General features: G+C 36.6%; 1 protein-coding gene across 3 annotated transcripts in view; it reads left to right on the top strand.

The window, feature by feature from the left end:
* Positions 1-23,071, top strand: part of NAV3 (neuron navigator 3) — a gene marked incomplete at both ends in the record, with an annotated part of 285,289 nt that overhangs the window by 157,384 nt on the left and 104,834 nt on the right. For all 3 annotated transcript variants that reach the window (XM_084254829.1, XM_084254828.1, XM_084254827.1), the window contains one exon: positions 8,651-8,770. In XM_084254829.1, the coding sequence (XP_084110955.1) occupies positions 8,651-8,770 (120 nt within the window). The remainder of the gene's footprint in view (positions 1-8,650; positions 8,771-23,071) is intronic.

Genomic DNA, 23,071 nt, shown 5'->3' with positions numbered 1-23,071 from the left:
TAAACCCTGTGTTTTTCAGAGTGATTTTTCACTTGCTTCTTAAATAACAGATTTTGTAGTGAAGGATGTGGGAAGGGGACAAGAGGAGACTTGCTGTGCTATTGGATTTTTTTGTTTTTGTTTGTCAAAACTGCCTGTAACTGCTTTGAGGAATGATTTTCTTTTTAATTTTTTTAAAGATTTATTTTATTTATACAAGAGCCAGGGTACAGGCCAGAGGTGTGGGGAGTGAGAGGATTCACCAGAGACAGCGGGAAACAGAACAGGCAGACTGCGGAGGGGAGCAGCAGGCGAGACAGGAGAGGTCTGCTGCCATGTGGGTTGCTCCGAAGCCGGCAGGAATTAAACTGGCACTGCAGAGGCTGTGGATAGCTTCACAGCGCTGCGCTCCACCACCTGCGCCACCAGGGAGGCCCAAGGAATGAATATTTTTGAGCATTTTTCAATTACGCTTCTCCAATCTAACTTGATGGAAAATCAATTTAGAGTTGAAATTTTCAATCCTTTGATGGTATCAGATTTCTAAAAATCTTAGCCCTTGTTTTCCTCCTATTTCTTATTACATTCCAAAAAAAATGTTGTGATTATAAAAGTCTTAAAGTATTTAGCAATTGGGATTATTTAGTTAATTTTGAGGTGGAGTCAGTAGAGGCAATAGGATGTTCTGTTGAAAACTATATGTATTTTTAATTGTAATTATTGCTTTGAACACTTTTTTTTTTCCCCCAAAGATTGATTTATTTATTTATGCAACCACCGTGTATAGTCAGAAGTGCAGGAGGGGTGAGAGTATTCACCAGAGCTAGAGCGGGAATCAGAACAGGCAGACTGATGAAATACACTGCTGAGGGGAGCAGCGGGCGCGGCAGGAGAGGTCTGCCACACCATGTGGGACCCTCGCCTGCAGCCTGGGATCGAACCGGCACTGCAGAGGCTATGGGCAGCTTTGCAGCCCAGCTCTCAACCGCTGCACAACCAAGGGAGGCCCTGAACACTTTCTTTTACCTGCTACACACTTGTTAAATGCTTTAAAGGATATTAATTCATTTAGTCTCCCCAGCACCAATTGCCCTTATGTGATGAGTCATTTTATACCTACTTTACAGATAATGCAACTGATCCTAATTAGCCGTGATTGTATAAAACTGAGGAAAGATCACACTCGCTTGGGAAATCAAATATATCTGCTTTAAAACTCAGGCTCTGTAGTACAAGGAAAAACTCCTCAGCTAAATTTATCTATAATTTTCATGTGAGTCTGAGTTGTGGCCTGTTCTTTGTTCTTATACTTCTGAAAGGACCAGAGTAAAAAATTATTCTTTTAAATGAATAACCATTCTGATTTATTCATGAAAAGCATTTTTGAATGGTGACAAGACCTAAAAAAGTACAAAAGAACTTTAAATCTTACTTATAACTCTGCTCAGATATTCTTATATCCGCCATTCCATTGCTGGTAGCCATGTTACTTGTGATTCTAATGATTTAGAATTAGGAGACAAATTATGGTGAATTAGGGTGGAGAGCAGTTGAGTTGCCACTGGTATCAAAATGCCTAATTTAACACTCCTTCCAGTTTCTATCTGAGTGATTAATTTATCTGAATTAAATTTGGTCCTTTATACCAAGGATAAAGTTGCAGAATCTTCACAAAATCGTTAAGAATAAAGGACATAAATCTTTAAAAAAAAATAAAGGATATAACCCACAAATTACAAGTATCTGCAATATATATTCAAAAAATTCATCATCATCATAATCGCACTCATTATCATTAACAGTCATACTAATTTGAGGTTATATACAGATATATACACATGTATATACTTATACATATGTACACACCTATATGTGAAGTTAGTTATCTTATTATTTGCAGTTATTACTTTTTGCATAGTTGCCATAAACACAAAATTAGTGAGTACTAAATCATTGCTTCTAGGAAAAAGTAGACTTTGGTTTCTATAAGTCTGTGATCAATACTTTTTTCATAAATGATCAACTTATTTAATCATGTTGTTGATTCCCTAGCATAGAAGTTACTGTGAGTAGCATGACAACTCATGTCTTAATAAAGTGTATCTAACCTATGTATTTTCTCCATAAGACACATCACAGCCTTTTTGCACTTAGCAACACAAGATAGCATTTCAGCATTATGTTTGAGCCATTTTAAACATCAAAATCTCCAAGAGGAAGCTCAAGAATGTAAAAAAGGTAGCTTTAAATAGACTGTGAAAAGGATGCTTGTTTACACAATGAACTGAAACCAGAAGGCAGTCTTGCCTTATTCAGCCTCAGCTGGGAACGTCCACATGGTAATTCAGATTTTCACTCCTCTGTACATATATATAGCAACGATGTAAATGCTGTGAGTATTGATTATGGAACAACAAATAAATTTTATGGAGTAGGCAAATTCACAAATACAGAATTTCTGAAAAATGATAATTGACTATTTACTTACATGCATGTAAAATGCTTATCTGGAGAGACAAAGTATATCTGAGGGTACAGTTTGAATCAGAAATTAAAGCACATCCAAAATGCAATGTGTGAGCAGTTTCAAAAGGTCAATTATAATTAGGAATTGAAATGAATGTTCAGAATAAGAAAAGTCTAAGTCCTGGTATGAAATAGGAGTGAATAAAAAAGGAAATATTTTACTTCTGTTCCCTGATTTAAGTCACTCTAGAGGGGAGACATGTATTTTAAAAAAATGTGAGAAAAGTATAAATGTTGTGGAGGTATGCCATTAAGTAAGCTGGATTAAAATATAATTTTCAAAATCAGCAGAACAATAAGATTGAATGACATTTAGTGACCTTTGCCTTAATGGAGACTCATGGCAGGTGAACATTTAAAGATTTGCACAATGACAGGCCTCAATCACGTTATGCTAAGGAATTTAAATTGTGTACTACGGCAGTGAAAAGGCTGTTTCACAGAGAATATCCCTTAATAGATCACATAATGAAGCATGAGGGTGATGATGGTTTTTGAAAGACCAGTTGAGGGAAAATCTGTAAGATGTAATTGAGGGAAGAAGTTCTGGGGGTAGATTTCAGGCACTATTGTAAGAATTTAGGTGTGAGGTCATAGACCAGAAATATGAAAGTGACACTCATAAGTATAAAATGAAGAAATTCATTGATAAAGAAGGCATCACAGATAAATAGTACACAACTGTAGTAGGCCATTCATGAGGGTATAAGAGAAACCGAGAATTCAGACATGATGTCCAGACAGGACTCACAGAGAAAATTGTATCATTAGAGAAAGTAGGCAAGGTTTGTGCTTTGATGAGAAAGCAGAGAGGGAAAATGCTAAGGGTAGAGTTAGACATATTAAGTTGGAGAAATTGGGATAATAAGTCTTGTCTGGTAAAGATAATATATAGGGTATGAGCTCATATAAGAGATAGTAAAACTTGTGAGACATGTAAGGACTCCTGGGAAAAGAATAGAGAGAAAAGGTATCATGAGCTGAATTGTGTCTGTGTGTATATATGCATACATGTATGTAAATGAGTATGTATCAAAAATTTGTTTAGTTTATCCTGTTTAGATTATTGTACCCAATATTTGTGCAGTAGTGAACAATATAGACACAGTGCCTGCCCACATGTGATTCGCATAGTAGTGTTATTATGTATTTTGTGATATAGTTTTTATTGTAGTAATGTTGGCTTACATCATTGTTTGTGGTTTGAGGACACAGAACCCCCCAACCCCTTCATATGTTATTACCATAGTGTATCCGCCACTGAAGCTTTTTTGAATTTTTTTAAAAAAGATTTATTTGTTTATGCATATAAGAACTGGGGTACAGGCCAGAGGTGTGGGGGTAAGAGGATTCACCAGAGACAGAGTGGGGAACAAAACAGGCAGATTGACTGAAATACACTGCTGAGGGGAGCAGCGGGCAAGTCAGGAGAGGTTTGTTGCGCCATGCGTGTAGCTCCGTGGCCGGGGATAGGGTGCAGAGGCTGAGGATAGCTTCATAGGATGTGTCTTAACCCTTTGCGCCACCGGGGAGGCCCACCACTGAAGCTTTTTATAGGTGTCTATTTACTCAATAAATAAATGATAACACATTAACATATGTATTTGTGCGTGTGTGTTGGATAAGTAGTTTTTAAGGTATTTTTTTTAACTGAGTTGAACTTATAAAAATATGTATTACAGGAATACCTATTCTCAGAAGTATTTTGTGTATTCCAGGACTCTGGATAAATTAGTTTACACTGACTTCTGTGTCAGAGAAATCTCAAAATCTCAGTAACTTTACACAAAGAAGTTCATTTCTCTATTACATAAAACCTCACAGTTATTCCTGACCTTCTGTTGGGTATTGAGCAGTGTATAATCTTTCAAAGGCTAAAGTGAATGGTAGGCAATGTTACCTGGGCATTGATTTGCAGTAGGCAATGGCAGAAGACAGGATGAACCATGGTGTAAGAATATTTCAAATATACCTGCCTTGCATGTGGTATATATGACTTCTGCTAACATTCCATTGTCCAGAATAGCTGCATGGCCACATCTATAAGAAACATGAAAAATGTGATTTAGCTTGTGTGCCCAGAAGGAAGAGAAAGTTAGCTTGATAAAAGCTGACTGCTTTCTTTTGAATTCACTAATGAAAAAAGAAAATGCTGTTACATCCTTTGTTCTTTCTAAATGAATCATGTTTCAATGGAAGCTGGATTTAGACTCCAGTTATCCATTTTGGTTCCCTGTCAGTCTTTCAGATTCTTGGATAGTTCCAAATGAATCTATTTAAGGTCTATAGGTTTTTATAGTGGTCTATAGCTTTTCTGTTGACAAGAAAAGTCATTTATGTTCTGTATTTAAGGCTGAAGAAGTCAAAGATGAAAACGAAATAAAAATAACACAAATCCTGTATGAAGACTTCCCCTGCTAAGGTTTTCCTGCTGAGCCTTATACATATTTTTTTTTGTTTTGTTTCCTATGATAGAAATTTAATGAATGACTCAGATTTCTGTTCCCTGCTTAGAAGGAGACTAGACATGGTCAGCAGGTGATATGGCTGATGTCAGCTCAAGTGTGATTATGGTGTATTTTGTGGAGCTCACCCAGGGTGTCCTTGGCTTTTTTACTGATCCCTGCTGAGCCATTGGTGGCATGGGTAGGACACAGCCCAACCTCTCAGCCTAGAATTAAAAGGTGGGGAGACTAAAGGGCTAGAGACATCCCAGGAGAGTTTAACATCATTTTGTTTTCTTTAAGAAAAAAGGAAGAATAATATCCCATTGTGTATATGTGCCACATCTTCATGATCCAGTCATCTATTTTGGGGCATTTGGGTTGTTTCCAGGTTTTACCTATTGTAAACAGTGTTGCAATAAACAGGTGTACAGATGTTCTTTTGAGTGACACATATACAGAATGGAATATTATTCAGCAATCAAAAAAGATAAACTCATGCCATTCACAGCAACATGGATGGAACTAGAAGGAATTATGCTCAGTGAAATAAGCCAGAAGGAAAAAGAAAAAATATTGGCTGGTTTCACTTATAGCAGATATATAGGGAAACCCAGTAAGACATCAGTGTAAAAAAATAATAACAGTACAAAACACAACAAAGGAAAAAACAGACACTTATAAACCAGAGACATACTGCAAGGGAGGAGGAGGGAGAGCGACCAGAAGGAGGGAGGGAGTAGCACAGGGGGCTGAGGTGATGATGCACGGGTGCAATGGTGAAGGAAACTCTATGGGGACAACACCTGAGGGGGTGGAGGGAAGAAAATATTGTTTAAAAATGAACAATGATGTAAAAATTAAAAAAAAATGTAAAAAAAGATAAAAGGAGGGTCTGTGCTACAACTCAAGAAACAAATTGAGTCATAAAGTTTAGTTGTTATTTCCAGTTTTTTAAAGTATGCATATATGGACAAAGGGATAAATACTTAAAAGACATAGTAATGAATGAAGATAATTAATTTAGTATATTATTCTCATGTAACCAGAAGAAAGTCATGAAATAAATGGGAAAGCAATTTTATTTTTTTCATGTACTTTAGGTAGAACTCAGAAAATTAGTTACTCAGCATTCTGAGAATTCAAAATTTATTGAAGCATGAAAAGACTTATCTCTTTCTTCTCTGTTTAAAATGACTTTAAACACTTGGGAATGTGAATCTGCCAGTAATTAGGAATTAGTCAGAGGAACATCTCTTACTTGTAATGAATGTCTTTGAAAAAGTCCTCTTTTATGAGTCAAAAAAAAAAAAAGAAAGAAACACTCTGGAAAATTAGGTGGAAAGCTACATTTTTTTTAAGATTTATTTATTTATACAAGAACCGGGGTACAGGCCAGATGCGCAGGAGGGTGAGAGGTTCACCAGAGACAGAGCAGGGACCAGAACAGGCAGACTAATGAAATACACTGCTGAGGAGAGCAGTGGGCGAGACAGGAGAGATCTGCCATACCATGTGGGACCCTTGCCGGCCCGCCAGGATTGAACCAGCACTGCGGAGGCTGCAGACAGCTTCACAGTGCTGTGCTCAACTGGCTGTGCCACCAGGGGGAAAAAAAGCTACATATTTTTAATTGAAGTTATCTGAAGATATCACACTGATAAATTGTTGGGCTAAAAATATAACCTAAAATTCTACTTTAAGTCACATGGCAAACACAAAGTAATTTAATTTGGGGGAAATAAATTTTTTTTAAAAGGGGGGTTTAATACCCCTTTTCTCATGACACTCCCTCAAGTCTCCCTTAGTGCACTTTGTGGTGACAGAATCAGGCATAATATTGGAAGGAGCAGGGTTGTTTGAGTTGGGTTAAAAGTCTACATGATGACCCACAGATTCCTAATCTTAAAACCTCCACTAATTTCATAATAAAGATATAAAGTCACATTAATGAATGCAAAAATTATAATTATTTTGGAGATAGAAAAGTAGCCAGTAACACTAGTCAATATGTAATTCTAGGCAATAATCTATGCATTTTTTTTTTATTTTAACCATTTAAACCTTACTATAACCGTAAGAAGTAAGCATATCGGGCCTCCCCTGGTGGCGCAGCAGTTGAGCGCTGGGCTGCGAAGGGCAGCTTCTGCAGTGCCGGCTTGGTCCCCCGCCGCCGGCGAGGGTCCCACATGGCGCGCAGACCTCTCCTGTCACCTGCTGCTCTCAGCAGTGTACTTCGTCAGTCTGCCTGTTCTGTTCCCCGCTCTGGCTTTGGTGAATTCTCTCACCCTCCCGCGCTTCTGACTGTACCCGTGCTTGTATAAATAAATAAATAAATCTTTAAAAAAGAAAAAAAAAGAAGTAAGCATAACCTTACTGTCTCCATTTTACATATGAAACAGCTGAAGACCAGATAGTTTAAGTAAGTGATTTGTCCAAGTCTGCACAGCTTGTATGAAGCAATGCTGAACATGAACCTAAGCACCATCATGGCATACTCACCCTGTGAGATAGCTTACATGTTTGCTTGTATATGTTTCTCTTCTAGCAGGTGATCTTTTCATAGCAAACATAATAGAATATCACAGCAATAATTTATTACTAGAATAGTTTTCTTAGCACAGTTCTTCTAGGGGACAATTCTTTTTTTTTTTTTTTTTTAGGGGACAATTCTTAATATTGTCTGTGCTCATCTAAAGGAAGATGTTAAACTGGAATTCCTTTGAGATTACCAAAATACAAACAAAAAAGCCACTCATTAAATACCATGTGTGTCCATGTGGTTATGAATTAGCTACTTATATAGTAAAATGAAAGGAGATACTGAATTTGAAAATAGAATTCTAGAAGCTGGACGATATGGTGGCAGATAGGCAAGCAAAAGAACTAAATATCAAATCCTACATATATATATATGTAGGATACATATATACACACATACATATATATCCATATATATCCATATATATGTATGTGTGTGTTTTCATATATATATACACACACACATACACACACACTAAAAGCACTATACACACACACACACACACACACACACATATATGAAAAAAAATCAGTTCCTGACCTGGACCTCTGTGTGTAGTTTACTTATTATTCCCATATCTGGGTTATTTTTTTTCCAGGTACTCTGTGTGCCTCGCACATCCCAAAGTTGTGTAATTGTGCTGTCTGGATAGTCCCAGTCCTGTATGAGCATTGCTATGTGTGCATGAGTGTGCCCGTGATGGAAAGCTATCCTGGCATGGTTTCCATCTTGCCCTCTGCTGCTGTAGGCTTTGGTCACCTGCAACCCTGAAGTGGATAAATGAGTTGGAAAATAACTGAGTATATGAATCAATACAAATTATCACTTATGACTAGAAGTGTTTGGGGGTCTTTATTTAGAGGCTTGATAATGCTTTTGTGACCAGAAATATACCTCTAATTCTGTTCAAAATATTAAAAAGAAAAAGGGAAAAAGGGAATTTTTTTATAATGAACCATTTACTTATTGCAGTGAGGAAAATCTATTTCTTCATAAACTTGAAAATATGTTCTACGTTTTCTGGTGAGTTAAATGTTTATACTGAAAAAACTGCAATAGTATATTTGCATAAGTATCAAAAATTGTGAACGCTCTTTTTTACAACTTATATAGTTGAAGTGATTTAATTTTCTCTTGAATTAATGAGACTTTTTTTCAGGTACATGACAGATGGAGGGATCAACTTGTATACCAGAAGTCTGAACCGAATACCTGACACAGCAACTTCCAGGGATGTCATCCAGAGAGGGGTTCATGATGTGACAGTGGATGCAGACAGGTAATGTCATCAGCATATGTAATGATGAGGGATGCATAAAGCAATTTCATAAATGATATCCTAGCAGTTTTATATTGCACAAACCAAAGGACTTTTGTTTCAGTATAATAATTATTTTGGAATATTTGAAAAGCAAGGTGGTCTTTCTTGAAAGACTTATTTTTGCTTATAGATTTAAAAAAATGCATTGCTGGTGAAAATATTAAAAAAATTCAGTTTCATAGTAGCAAATTATATATGTAAAATCAAAAATATAAACATAGGCTTGCATTCCTTGCTTGACAATTTCCTTTCAATTTGCATACCAACAGATTTACTTAGAGATTAATGGTAAAAAAAAATGATAATTCAAACTATAAGGTACAATGAAGTCTGAGGCTTTTCTTGAGAGTGTTTAAGTATGCAACTCTTACTTTAGACCAATTTCTGCTTCATTGTTTCCAGTTGCATCAAGGTAGGTGTATGTATGTGTTTGTATATTTTATATGCTAGTTAGTATTTTACTGGGAATTATTTTGCCAGTTTTATCAAAATCACCATGGTTTGAGAATATTATCATTTTAAGATAGATTTCTCACCCAGTTATGCCACAGTTGGTCACTACCACAAAGTAATAGTCTGATTTAGCTTTTCACTAAGGATCTTTACTTTGTCGAGCAGAAAGGGATTGCTTCTTATGTGTTACCTATATTATGTATCATTATTTTATAATATAAATGCCTAGAGTGGCTCTTCAATTCAGCATTTATGAAAAGGACAAAAGGTTAAAGCTTGCTGTGTTCATATTCTGAAATAACAGGTACATTCAATTCATTGTGCATTTAATATAGTCAACTCTAGACTAAAAAGTGAATTCTCATAGTAGTGTTCAGTTTCTCACCACACAAATGCTGTTGATATCTTAACTCACGGGGCCAGAGGAATAGTTTCAACTCTCATCCTGTAAGTTTTCTTGTCTTCTAATCATTATACTGGGTGTACCAGTGTTTGAAACATGTAGTTTAAAAGGATTAAGATAAATTGTGTAACCCAACCAAAAGAGTTTCTTCAACTCTTTTCCCTTTCCTGATTCCTTCACTAAATATTCAATCACCCTGGACTTCTTTTTGCTTTTGAGCTGATGTTTTCTCTGTCCAGAATGTCATTTTCTACACTCATTGCAGTGTTGCCTCCCTGCCACCATTCCAGCTTTAGCTTAATGTTGCCTTCTCAGAGGAGCGTTTCCAGAGTAGCTAAAATACATATCCTTTACAAGTGCTTTCTTGCATATTACCTTATATTATTTTCTTCAGTGTAAATATCACTCCTTGAGTATGTTATACTTACTTGTTTACATGCTTATCTTCCCTTCCACCCTAATATAAGCCTTTAAATGCAGAGTTTTTATTATATTTCTTGTATGGTAAATCTTTAATGTATGGCTGTGGAGTGAATGAGCAAAAGGATATAGTCTATACATACATTCAAGCAGGTTACTGTGAAAATGACTAATTTTTCTTGAGACCACTGTGTGGTCTTGTATGGTAAATCTTTAATATATGGTTGTGGAGTGAATGAGCAAAAGGATATAGTCTATACATACATTCAAGCAGGTTACTGTGAAAATAACTAAATTTTCTTGAGACCACTGTGTGAATCAACACTGTACAGGCTAAAAGCACAATTGTATCTCTGATGTAGAGTAAGAAAACAAGCTCTGAAGTGAATTTTTGACATGTAAATAGTGACTAAAGGAAGGATAGCCTTTGAAGAGAAAGATAAGTCCAGATCTAGAATGAAATTAAGGAACATATAGAGTTAATTGACTTTTTTTTTTTAAATGGAGAGAAAAGGGAATGTACAACACTGTCAAATTCCATGGATAAATGAAATTAAGTAAAGAAGATTTATGCTAAGAAAAATAATAATAAGGAAGTTTAGCATTTAAGAGGTAAAGGTCTTCTGGAAGATTAAACAAGGTAGGAATTGTAACATGAATTCCTTAAAGTAGAATGGTTGTAGAAATCAGACTTCAGTATATAGATGATTTATCTGGATGACCATTAAATCAACATGATGACAGATCTAGTCTTTAAAGAGAGAAGACAAAGATCCAGGTTCCAGATTCTTTGTTGAATATTTACAAAGTTACATGTATTACAGTAACAAAGTTACATTTTTAGATCCATTCTGCGTTTTCTACTATATTGTGACCTAAACTATAGTCCTAAATATTTATATATAAATCTGTAGATTGTTAATCTCAATTATTAACTAATCAATTTTCAATTCATATTTTAATTGACATTAGCTGGCTTAATCATTACTTTTTTGAAAATAAAAAAGCAGAATGCAAGATAGAAGTTATTTTGTGTTATCCTGACAGGTTGGTTTGATTTGTGATATTACAATCCAGATGTTGAAATCATAGCTGATGAAGGAGTTTACAAAAGACTTTAAGGGATTGTTATGTTGTACATGCCTTTCAAGTTATCAGTCATTAAAATGCTTAGTATAGTAAGGGAAGCTTAGATCTAAATATCTGATTATATTAAATCCCTGTTGAAGGAGATGGTAGAGAACTTTTTTTCACCCTCTATGTTCAGTGGTTGGGGTCTGTAAATCACATTGACAAAAGAAAAGACTTTTTTTTCATATGTGTGCCAGATTTCACAAAAATGTGACTCAAATAAGGGTTAGAATTGGGACTCATACACCATCTCACTAAGAAAAGGCAAATAAGAGTAAAAATACTCATCTAAAAACAAGGGGATAACTTGTAGGAAAGATAAGTAGATCCTTAGAAGAAGAGATGGGACATAAAGTTTTGTGACAATGCTGTTTTAATCCATTTATTGTTCCTACTTCTGGTTTCTGGGATTAGGATCTAATCGTCACTGGCTGCAATACTCCCAGGGAAGGATTTAGCAGTGGAATTATTTATTTTTTTTGCGGGGGGGGGTGGTGGGGGGTTGGGAATCTCTTTTTAGATAACAAGGGAAATTCAGGAACAACAAATTTCTACTATGGCCTATTTTGGGTCAATTCACCCCAAATCTACAATTGTCATTGTGCAAATAATTATGCTACCTCTGCAAATAGGGTTATGACAAATTCTCATAAAATCTGGTTAATTGTTTCTAAGGGTCAGAGCTTTTGATATTTCCATGACTTCTTCAAATCAAACAAATGCAACCAAAATTTTCTACTAAGCTACTGAGCAAATATCTCCAGGGTTTGGATTCATGAAGCTTGTAACATTTCTGTGTATATGCTAATAATTCATTCTATTCTATGTTGATTTGTTCCAGCATAATCACAGAATCAGTATATTCCCATATCTTAAGTATTTCCTTTATTAGCTTACAGCCTTTCCACAGTAATTAAAAGCAAACATAAAAAAGATTAATAGACTGAGATGGAAATAGATAAAGTAAATATAATTATTTCACTTCATAGTCAAATGACCCTGTCGTTTTTGCCCTCATTTTTAAAATATAAGTAAAGAGAGACCATAGTCAAACAATGAAGACTAGAAAAAGCTGCAGTTGCCCTCTCAGCTTCCCTTTGGCACCTTGCTCATCATTGCAGGCTTATGAGCTGGTGTTGAAGTTTTCTCCTGTATCCCAGTTCTCAGAATTAACTAACCTCATTGTGATTCATCTTGAAAACTTCCAATATTTTTAAATAATAAAATCTTTAAGAAAATTAATGCACACCATGAACGCATATTTAAAACTTACTCTGTATCAAGCACCATATACTCAATTCCAGGTTACGTACTCAGAGTTCTTACATTAAACTCGGCATGACTAAAGTCTAAGAAGCCATTGAAATTGAAAGTATACTTTAACAATACAACTAACCCAAGTTATAGATATTTTTGGTTGGGATACTTTTAATATCTTTTGAAATATAATATAAGTAACTGTAAGCTCTATCACCTCTTTATAAGATTCTCCTGATGTTAATCTTACCCAATGTTAAATATCACCATCATACAATTAATCTCCCCATAAAAATGTCTCCCAGCTGGGCCTCCCCTGGTGACTCAGGCGGTTGAGCACTGCGCTGTGAAGCTGTCTACACCCTCTGCAGTGCCGGTTCTATCCCGGCCAGCCGGCGAGGGTCCCACATGCCGCGGCAGATCTCTCCTGTCTCACCCACTGCTCCCTTCAGCAGTGTATTTCTTCAGTCTGCCTGTTCTGTTCCCCGCTCTGTCTCTGGTGAATCCTCTTACCCTCCTGTGCATTTGGCCTGCACACCAGTTCTTGTACAAATAAATAAATAAATATTTCAAAACAACTATTAATGAATTTTATGAAAGTGGTGATGGTAAGGCAGAAGAAGCATCAAGGTTGTTAGAGTAAACATAACCATAGTAGCTGTCAGCATTGAACTAATAGGTGTAGCCAACATGCCATATTTCTTAAATACATTTATTATATTTTATCTGTACAATAGTCCTGTGTAGTGGGTTTTATTACTGCCATTTTTTGAGGCTGAGAATTCTGAGGTCAAGTAACTAGCCTAACTCTTGTTGATGGATGTTCATTACAAGTCTAGTTCCTGTACTCTCACTACAACTTATAAAATTATTAATTTATATAAATTTTTAATCATGCTTGTAATGACATTTGCTGATATTGTGAATTATTTCATTTTTCTCTTATGACCTGCACATTTATGTGAAATATGAACAGATCATTTTTTTTTCAGCTTCATAAATATTGGTGAATTCCTTCGATGTGAAATCTTACTGTATTTCTACTACAGATTGTCAATACATCTAAAAACGAAATTGACAGAACAATAATTTTATATGCGTTAGAGCTTATAAAGCCCTGGCTAGTTTGTTGATATCAATAAAGCATTTTAGGAGTGTTTTGTTGTTTTAATTATGTAAATCTATCACAGTCTTGAAACAATGTCTGTTGAAAAATCTATTTTGAGCAGACTCAAGGATATTAGAAAAAATGGAAAGGGGTTCTCTACTTATGTTCAGCTTCTATGCATAAAAGTATTAAAAGTAATAATATGGAGGAAAAGCAATTTCAGTTTTTTATATTACATTTTTTTTCTCCACCCAGAGTAATAAAGCCATAGAGATTGTTTCAGCTAATTTAGTGGTTAAATTTGATTTAAGAGGTTGCATCTATACATGAAACACTTGTTTTTATTCCTGCAAGAACTAGAGATGAATTCTTTTTTTAAAAAAATAGGCTAACTAATGGGGTGAGACATTCAACTTGAGATCATTAAATTGAGGGCTTCCGGGTGGCAGCTTATAAATTCCACATCTTCCTCATCCTAGAAGTACAGAACAGGTGGCATGAACTTATTTATTAGAGTCATATGTACCCTGCTTATATTATTTTCCTTGCTTGACTTAATTTATGTTTGAAATGGTTAAATTTATTTGCAATGAGTGGAATTTTTAAACCTTTAACAAAGCGTCCATATGGTTTTTTTTGATAAGTAGCAAATGAAAGTGTCCTCATTACAAATGAGTGCTTATAGTCTGAATTAGTTATTTTGTTATTATGAAGCTTTTCCGTGATTATTCAGGAAAATTCACAAAACACATAAAAGTATAAAGAAGAATCTGAAAGTAATATCACTACATAATCCTCCCTTCTCCCAGGCAACCAAAAAATATTATTTAAGCATATTTCTACCCAGGCTTGCCTGCATTCTCTCTGTACACAATTTTTTTTAAAAGATGTATTTATTTATTTATTTGTTTGTTTATTTATTTATACAAGCACTGGGTACAGTCAGAAGTGTGGGAGGGTGAGAGAATTCATCAGAGCCAGAGGGGAGAGCAGAACAGGCAGAGTAACGAAGAACACTTATGAGGGGAGCAGCGGGTGGCAGGAGAGGTCTGCGCACCATGTGGGACCCTCCTCCGGTGTCCTGGGAGTAGCCGGGGATTGAACTGGCGCTGCAGAGGCTGCAGGCAGCTTGGAAACCCAGTGCTCAACCGCTGCGCCACTGGGGAGGCCCTCTCTACACAATTTGGTTTAAAACATCCATAAAATATCCCCCTTTATTCACTTAAATTATGTAATACTACCACATAGTATTCAGTGTCATTTCAAATTATGACTTTTAATGATTACATGCTAGCTTATCATATAAAATAAATTCTATTTAAATAATCTGTATAATCAACCATTAAATTTAAGACATATATAGAATTTCTGATTTCATTTGCAAGTCATTAGTAGAATTTTGCCTGATCTTGTTGTATGTCATATCCATACTTTTTATCTAAAAATATAGAATTTTGAACTTACTAAAGGACCTCCTTAAAAAATACACATATATACACATGTATATTTACATATCACATTTATATATGTACACACATATCCATATATTCATTTATATGTATGTGTACATTTGAATAAATGTGCATATGTGCGTTTGGAATTTTATGTTTACATTGAAGTCTCATTCCTTTTGGTGTTTTCATAATTTCTTTTTATTTTGGATATTTGGATACAGTATTCATTTGTTGTGGTTTTAAAATATTTGAAATCTAGGTGTGGAAGATTTGACTTCTGAGAGTCTTGAGGGCCTCTCTCCTCTGCTTGTAGATGAGTCTACTTTCTGGGTGTTCACATTATCTTCCGCTGTGTGTATTTGTGTCCAGATTTCCCCTTTCTATCAGGACACAAGTCTTAATGGATTAGTGCTTACTCCAGTGATCTCAGTTTAACTTAATTACCTTTGTAAAGACCCTGTCCCCAAATAGGTCATTTTTTGATGGTGTAGGACTCTGATATGCAAATTGTGGCTAGGGGATGGAAATGTACATGTTTCAGCCACAGAATCATATTCTTTTTAGACTGCATCCACCAGGAATCCTATAAGGAGATAAAGTAATGTATGTAACAGCTGTATCTCACTCTTTCTGTCCTTCTACATTTAAAATTATTGTGTCTCCCAGCTGCTCTGCAGCATGATAGAATTGTACTGATAGAATTGAATGACGACACTAAAATACTTGCTGTCTCAACAAGTAAAACATTAAGGCAGGGGAGGAGGAGGGAGAGGGATCAGAGGGAGGGAGGGAGGAACACAGAGGACTGTGGTGACAGTGCACGGGTGCCTTGGGGAAGGAAATTCTATAGGGACTGAATCTGAGGGGGGTGGGGGAGCAAATATTGTCTATAAATAAATAAATAAATAAAATTTTAAAAAGCAAGTAAAACATTTAGAAGAAAATTGGAATAGTTTCAATCATCTGAATATTTAGCCATTTTAGCTAATCAATTGCAATGTTTAGAAAAATCAAATTTCAAGAAAAAAATTTAACTTTGTGTACATCTCTAACAAATATTCTGCTGTAAAGAGCCTTAACTCTGGGATTCCCTACACATATCAAGAATGAGATTTATACAAATCCAAGCAACAGACAGAATTGACTCTAAAATAAAACTGTCATTTGGAATCTCGACTGTGAATGTTCCTTGTTGTTTAAAAGTGTAGCACAGTACGCTGAGCTGTCCTGCCCTTGAGTCTTATAGCCAGCATAAGGATGGGTTGGCACAGGAATTCTAAAGAGCTTTTCTTTTTTATTATTATTATTTTTAAATGAAATGTCAGTGTGAGGTTTTTAGATACGAAAGACTAAAATCTGTAGCTTATGTACTTGAAACTGTCTTTGGAGAACTTAATTCATAGTCATCAATTTTGAAAGAAATCTGCTTTCAAACAATGCATAGCATTATCTATCTCTTTGAAACGATATTGGTCTTCCTTTGATCCATAAATTCACAACTGATGACATTTTCATTAGCAAAAGAGGTGGTATTTGGGGGGATTTGGCATTTGATATCTGCTTCCTCACCCTCAACCTACTCTAATTGGACATTTGTAAAGAATACATAAGATCATATACAAAAGAATATTTTATGCCTAGCTCAATTCTTATTTTTTCTTCTCTTCACAGATGAAATTATTGAGTTGAATTTTAAAAACTCTCACTTCTTTACAAGTAAAGAAGCAAACATGATACTTCTTTAATTCATTAGAGAATAGCTAGATACCCCAGAGTACTGGAACCATCTTCAAAAAGAACATTGTGGTTAGGCCTGTCCACCAAATGGAGTTTCCATCAGTCCCATCCAGGATACATGTTAGTTATTCTCTTCTCTGCATGTGGTAGCAGAGAAAGGGAAGGGGACTTATATGAACCATGTTATGCCAACTGCTTTTTACTCATAATCAGTATACTGTATTCTCACTTTATAAAAGGGGCAACTGAAGCATTGTGAACCTGTTTACCCTCTTAAGTGAGTTTGTTTATATTTTAATGCCTTTTAAACCTATCCCACCACACTTATTTCTGTGGACAGTAGAATCTCAAACAGTATCCATGTGAGCCTTTTTGATTGCAGATGAGATTAAAATAGTTTAAGGATAAAGATTAGTTAAGATTTTTTTTTTGTTTAAGATTTATTTATTTATGTATACAAGAACTGGGGTACAGGCCAGAAATCCAGAGGGTGAGAGATTCACCAGAGACAGAGTGGGGAGCAGAACAGGCAGATTGACTGATAGACACTGCTGAGGGGAGCAGTGGGCGAGACAGGAGAGGTCGGCTGTGCCATGTGGGTAGCTCCCTGATCGTTCGGGAATCGAACTTGTGTTGCAGAGGCTGCGGATAGCTTCATAGTGCGGTGCTTAACCCTTTGCGCCACCAGGGAGGCCTGAGTTAAGATTTTTTTTTATTTAAAAGTACTTCCTGCATAGTAGGTACCGAGATGTTGTGGGTAAAAGTGTAAACATATGTGGGGCCAGTAGAGAGTGGGAAAGGAAGGTAAAACCTCCCCTTAGCAAGTGGGAGAGGTAGAGCAGGCTGCCTTCTTTCATTTCTACAGATAAATTGGAACCCTTTTGTAAAATTTAATTGCCTGTGTGATATATACAGTGAGACTTAAATTAACTTTTAAATGTTTTCTCTCTTGATACATGCTTTTAAAATAAATTTTCACCTCCATAAATGTTCTCTTTGAATTAAAGACTTAATCACCACACTTTGAAGAGATACTTTTCTTAACCTTGTGATTCCATTGTTATTGTAATGACACAACTCATTAACACAGTGGGTGTCAGTATTGATTATGAATTTTGCATTTTATTTTTTCCCATTTTAGCCCGATTTCTATCTGAAAAAGATCATAATTCTTCATAGGCTACTGCTTTCAGTTTTTTCTAAGATATTGGACTCATGGTAAGATAATAGTGTATAACTTGAGAAAGGTGGTCTTTTTTCCGGACTTTCTCCTGCTGTGATGCTCTATTTTGCAGAATACAATAGCATATGTAGTCTTCAATGCAGAATTAATCATGAAAGTCAAGTGCGTACTGCAGGTGCAATCGGTACCATCTAATTATCTCAAACTTGTTTGTCTTATGACTTTATTTGTTCTGAGCACAGGCCTGCTATAATAACAAATAGGCTAATTCAATCTTGCCAACCACAGGCAATTTAGCAATTGTAAATGGATTCTGGTGCATTTTAGAAATTGTATCCAAGTGACAAGTTAACAGGTATAAAGAGGAAAAGCATTAAGGCAGAGAATGGAGAAATCAAAATTTGATTTTTTTAGGAGAAAAACCTATCAAGCTACATGAGTTTTTGTTTAATGTATAAATGAAACATTGAGTTATTTATATCGTATTTTTCCTTCTATCTTAGAAACTGTATAGCATTATAAAATATGTTAAGAGTGAGATTTTTCAGATTCACAGGAATGGGATTCTCTTGAAGAGTCAGAGTCAGCAGACACATTATCCTTTTTATTATTCCCCATGGATAGGTGTGACTAATGAGTCTCTTAGCTCGGTTCTGCAAGGTTCTGGGAAGGCCAGTGCAGATGCAGATCTTGGTGTTCAGAATAGTTTAAGGGCCCCAAGGTGGTGATTGCAGCCCTTCATGGTATATGCATGGCAGGAGATGAAGAGGGGATACTCCCTCTGTCATTGATGCTCTTCGCAGCTATGTCAGCTATCTTGCTGACAATCTATTTTTCAGTGTCAACAATCATTTACTCTCCTTGTCTCTTGCTGCCTTTTTTTTTTTTTTTTTTAAATCCTGGCCTGGGCCTTTTTATACATCAGTGAAAGCTGATAGGGACAGATCTTAAAGTGTGAGAAGCTTTTGTTTGAGGTCTTTTTTGGGGGTGTGTGTTTGTGTGTGTGTTTTAAAGATTTATTTATTTATACAAGAACTGTGGTACAGGCCAGAGGCATGGGAGGGTGAGAGGATTCACCAGAGACAGAGTAGGGAGCAGAACAGCAGACGCACCGAAGACAATGCTGAGACCAGCAGGCAAGCACGAGAGAGGCCTGCCGAGCCATGTGGGAATCTCCCTGGTCAGCCAGGAATTGAACCTGCACTGCAGAGGCTGCAGACAGCCTCACAGTGTGGTGCTAAACCTGCTGCACCACCGGGGAGGCCCTGATTGAGGTATTATGCTATTCTTTAGGTGTAATAATCTTTCTCACTGTGCCCAAGGAAGGGCCGAGGGTTATAACATCCTTTCTGGGATCAGGTGTCCTCAGTACTGAGTGCTCCATATTTATCCCTCTCTTTTCCTTTATAGTCCAAACTGTATTTCTTCTTTGACCACAAAGATAATATTTTCTTAAAAGGCAAAACTTCTAACGATAAGAACATGTAAATAATGATTTACCTGGGCACTATTTAATTTATCTCATTGCCTGGCTTATGAACATTTTCAAATATAAAAGTATGCATTGATGCATTATTTCATCTTCATAGCTTTGGTAAATTAATGGCCTTTTTTTGAAAATATCTGTGTACAATTTTTAAAAAGTACATGTTCTTTCAACCAGTTGACTTTTTCTCATAAATTTTGTCTTGAGGGCAACAAGTTATGTATTGAATACTTTGGCATTTTGTACTATATTGTACATATTATTGTACTATATTATTGTTTATATATATTAATATAATTAATGTAGTCTACTCTTAACATTTCCACAAGGATATTTGATTTATAAACTGTGTTGTTACTTATATCTAATGATTCAGACATATTTTCAGTATGATAATGAAAAGTTTATTCCTCACACCTGTACCCCTACAGCTGTAGAGTTCACTAAATCTTCCTCTTTTTTAACCTTCATTTGCCTTGCCCTCGCTATACCTGAACATGCTTCTTGGAATTCAAATCCACTGTCAACCAAATTGCTTCTTTCAGAAATCTCTTCTTGAATCATACCTTTCACCTTTCCAATAAAAACTGTCTCTGTCCTCAGGCCTCTGTGCCAATGCAGTCCTTCCTCCACAATCTTCTTCTTCTAGATCTGGCCTTACAGGAATTTTGCTTCTCTCAAAAATCACCATTCATATATTTGGTCCATGCCAAAAGATTCAAATCTTTTTTTTTAATTAATTAATTTATTTATTTATACAAGCACTGGGTACAGTCAGAAGCGCAGGAGGGTGAGAGAATTCACCAGAGCCAGAGTGGGGAACAGCACAGGCAGACTGACGAAATACACTGCTGAGAGGAGCAGCGGGCGGCAGGAGAGGTCTGTCACGCTATGTGGGACCCTCGCCGACGGCCGGGGATCGAACTGGTGCTGCAGAGGCTGCGGGCAGCTTCGCAGCCCAGTGCTCAACCCCTGCGCCACCAAGGGAGGCCCTCAAATCTTTTTTTTTTTAATTAATTAATTTATTTATACAAGCACTGGGTACAGTCCAAAGTGCGGTAGGGTGAGAGAATTCACCAGAGCCAGAGTGGATAGCAGAGCAGAAAGACTGACGAAGTACACTGCTGAGGGGAGCAGTGGGCAGCAGGAGAGGTCTGATTTCCATGTGGGACCCTCACCCAGCGACAGGGGATCGAACCGGCACTGCAGAGGCTGCGAGCAGTTTCGCAACCCAGCACTCAACTGCGGCCCCTCCAGGGGAGGCCCAAGATTCAAATCTCGACCCATCTAGCTAACCACACGTGCCATTACCACCTAGTCTGCTAAGGAAAGAAGGAGGGTTATTGGCAATACACCCACAACACAATTATTGAAACAATAAAACATGACAGTATTTTTAATGTATTACTCCTGTAAACCAAAAGAATAAATAAATTTTAAGGAGTAGATTTCAGGGACTTTTTGGGATATAGTTAGCCAAAAGATCTGATGTAGTTAAAACATTCAATTTAAAAGCTGCTATATTCATTCTTAACTACCTACTACCTCTGCCTGGTGTTGTCCTACCAACAAACAGAGTTATTCAATATTTTAGCTCTTTTTTTTTTGGTCACTTTCTCTAAGACTACCTCTGGCATAATTCATTATGGTATAATTATCTGCACACACTTTCTGGTAGCCTAGCATACACATTTAATAGCCTAGGATAATAGAATTTTACCAGGACCTTCAATCCATTGATTTCAAAGTTGTTAGGTTCTCAGATTTCATTGTGTCTTTATATTTTTCTCTGTACAGACCAGATCCCATGGCTAATTAAAAAAAGAACCCTCTTTGTTACCTATAAAACTTTCCTCTACTTCATTGTACTGCCCCTTTCTCATTTGACTAGCAGAACTTCAAGCTTAGATTAAACCCAATGTTTTGTCTACTCTGTACCCACCCGCCCAGGTAAATATAATGAAAGATTTCAAAAATAATGCAGATTGTTTTCTTAGTAAGTTCATGACAAGTATTTAATCTCCAGAGAACTCTTAGCCTCCCCAGAAACCCTACGTGTTACCCGGTCCACTCACTCTTTCTCTTAACCTGTAATTCATACCTATTCTTCCTCCTCAGAACTTCTCATCACTCCATCCCATTCTGATTCTCAACATGCTTGCCATGCCTAAGGAAATGGATTCAAATATAATGAATCATCCTAGTGACCTGTCTACCTTAGCTCACTCTTTTTACCTCCTGATACTTTGCAGAGATTGTCTCATCTACTGTACAAAGACAGCCCCTCAATTTAGGCACTTGCTTTTATCCCCTCTCTTCTTTTCATAGTTATATCTCCATTATTTTTAAGCTGTCCTTGCATCATCAATTTATTATTTGTTTCTACTGGGTTATTCCCATCAGCACACCAACATATTGAAGTTCCTCTCTTACCATAAGAAAATAAAACAAACACAGCCCAACCCAGATTCCATTTTGCCCATGAGTCACTACCCCCTTCTCTACTCTTTATACCAAAACCTAGGAAAATATTTTATTTCATTTGATTCTCCAATTTGTCTTAATGTGTCTCTTGATTCCACTTCACTCTTCCAAATTGTTTTTGCTGGCAGCTATTCTGCCACCTGTGATTATGCAAATACCTTTTTTCCCCTTTCTCCTTTTCCTAACAAGCTGAAGCTCATTCTTTTAAATTGTAAAGTAAAAACAAAAACACAAATAATTGTTATAACTAACACAATGAGTGAAATTCTTATTAAAGTTAGCAATGACTTCTACAGATGTCAGATGCATATTGCAAAACCCAGTGGCCATTTCTCATTCTTCTTGACATTAGCATTATTTAATAAATTTATTAGTTCATTTTCTGAGAGACCTTCACCCCTGCCACCTGTCTTGGGAAATCATTTAGGATGTTTGAATAAGGGACTAAAATAGTCAGTTTACCTGAGGAATAACTGTCTTGATAGGCCAGGTACTAAAGAAAAAGATAGATATACAGGGCCGCTCCTGTGGCACAGCGGATTGAGCACAGCCCTGTGTAGCTGTCCGCAGCCTCTGAAGTGTGGGTTCAATTCTGGGCTGGCCAGGGAGATTCCCACATGGTGTGGCAGACCTCTCCTGTTGCTCCCGCTGGTCCCCTCAGCAGTGTATTTCGGTGTTTCAGACTGTTCTGTTCCCCGCTTTGTCTCTGGTGAATCCTCTCACCTCCTGCGCCTCTGGCCTATACCCCAGCTCTTGTATAAAAATAAAAAAATCTTAAAAGAAGATAGATATACAAAATTGCAATCAAAGGGATGAGTAACAATCAACTTAATTATGGTAGTACTGGTTTAAAACTTTTTTTTAAAAGATTTATTTTATTTATACAATAGCTGGGGTACCGGCCAGAGGATTCGCCAGAGACAGAGTAGGGCACAACAGGCAGATTGACTGAAATACACTGCTGAGGGGAGCAGCGGGCGAGACGGGAGATGTCTGCCGTGCCATGTGGGTATCTCCCTGGCCAGCCGGGAATCAAACCCATGCTGCAGAGGCTGCAAACAGCTTCACAGTGCAGCACTCAAACCACTGCACCAGTGGGGAGCCCCCTGGTGTAAAAACATTCTTTAAAGTGGATAGAAGATA

The sequence above is a fragment of the Talpa europaea genome (assembly GCF_964194135.1).
Source record: "Talpa europaea genome assembly, chromosome: 15".
NCBI classification, from domain to species: domain Eukaryota; kingdom Metazoa; phylum Chordata; class Mammalia; order Eulipotyphla; family Talpidae; genus Talpa; species Talpa europaea.
The sequence above is the reverse complement of the archived record's forward strand: the minus strand, read 5'-3'. Positions and strand labels throughout refer to the sequence as shown.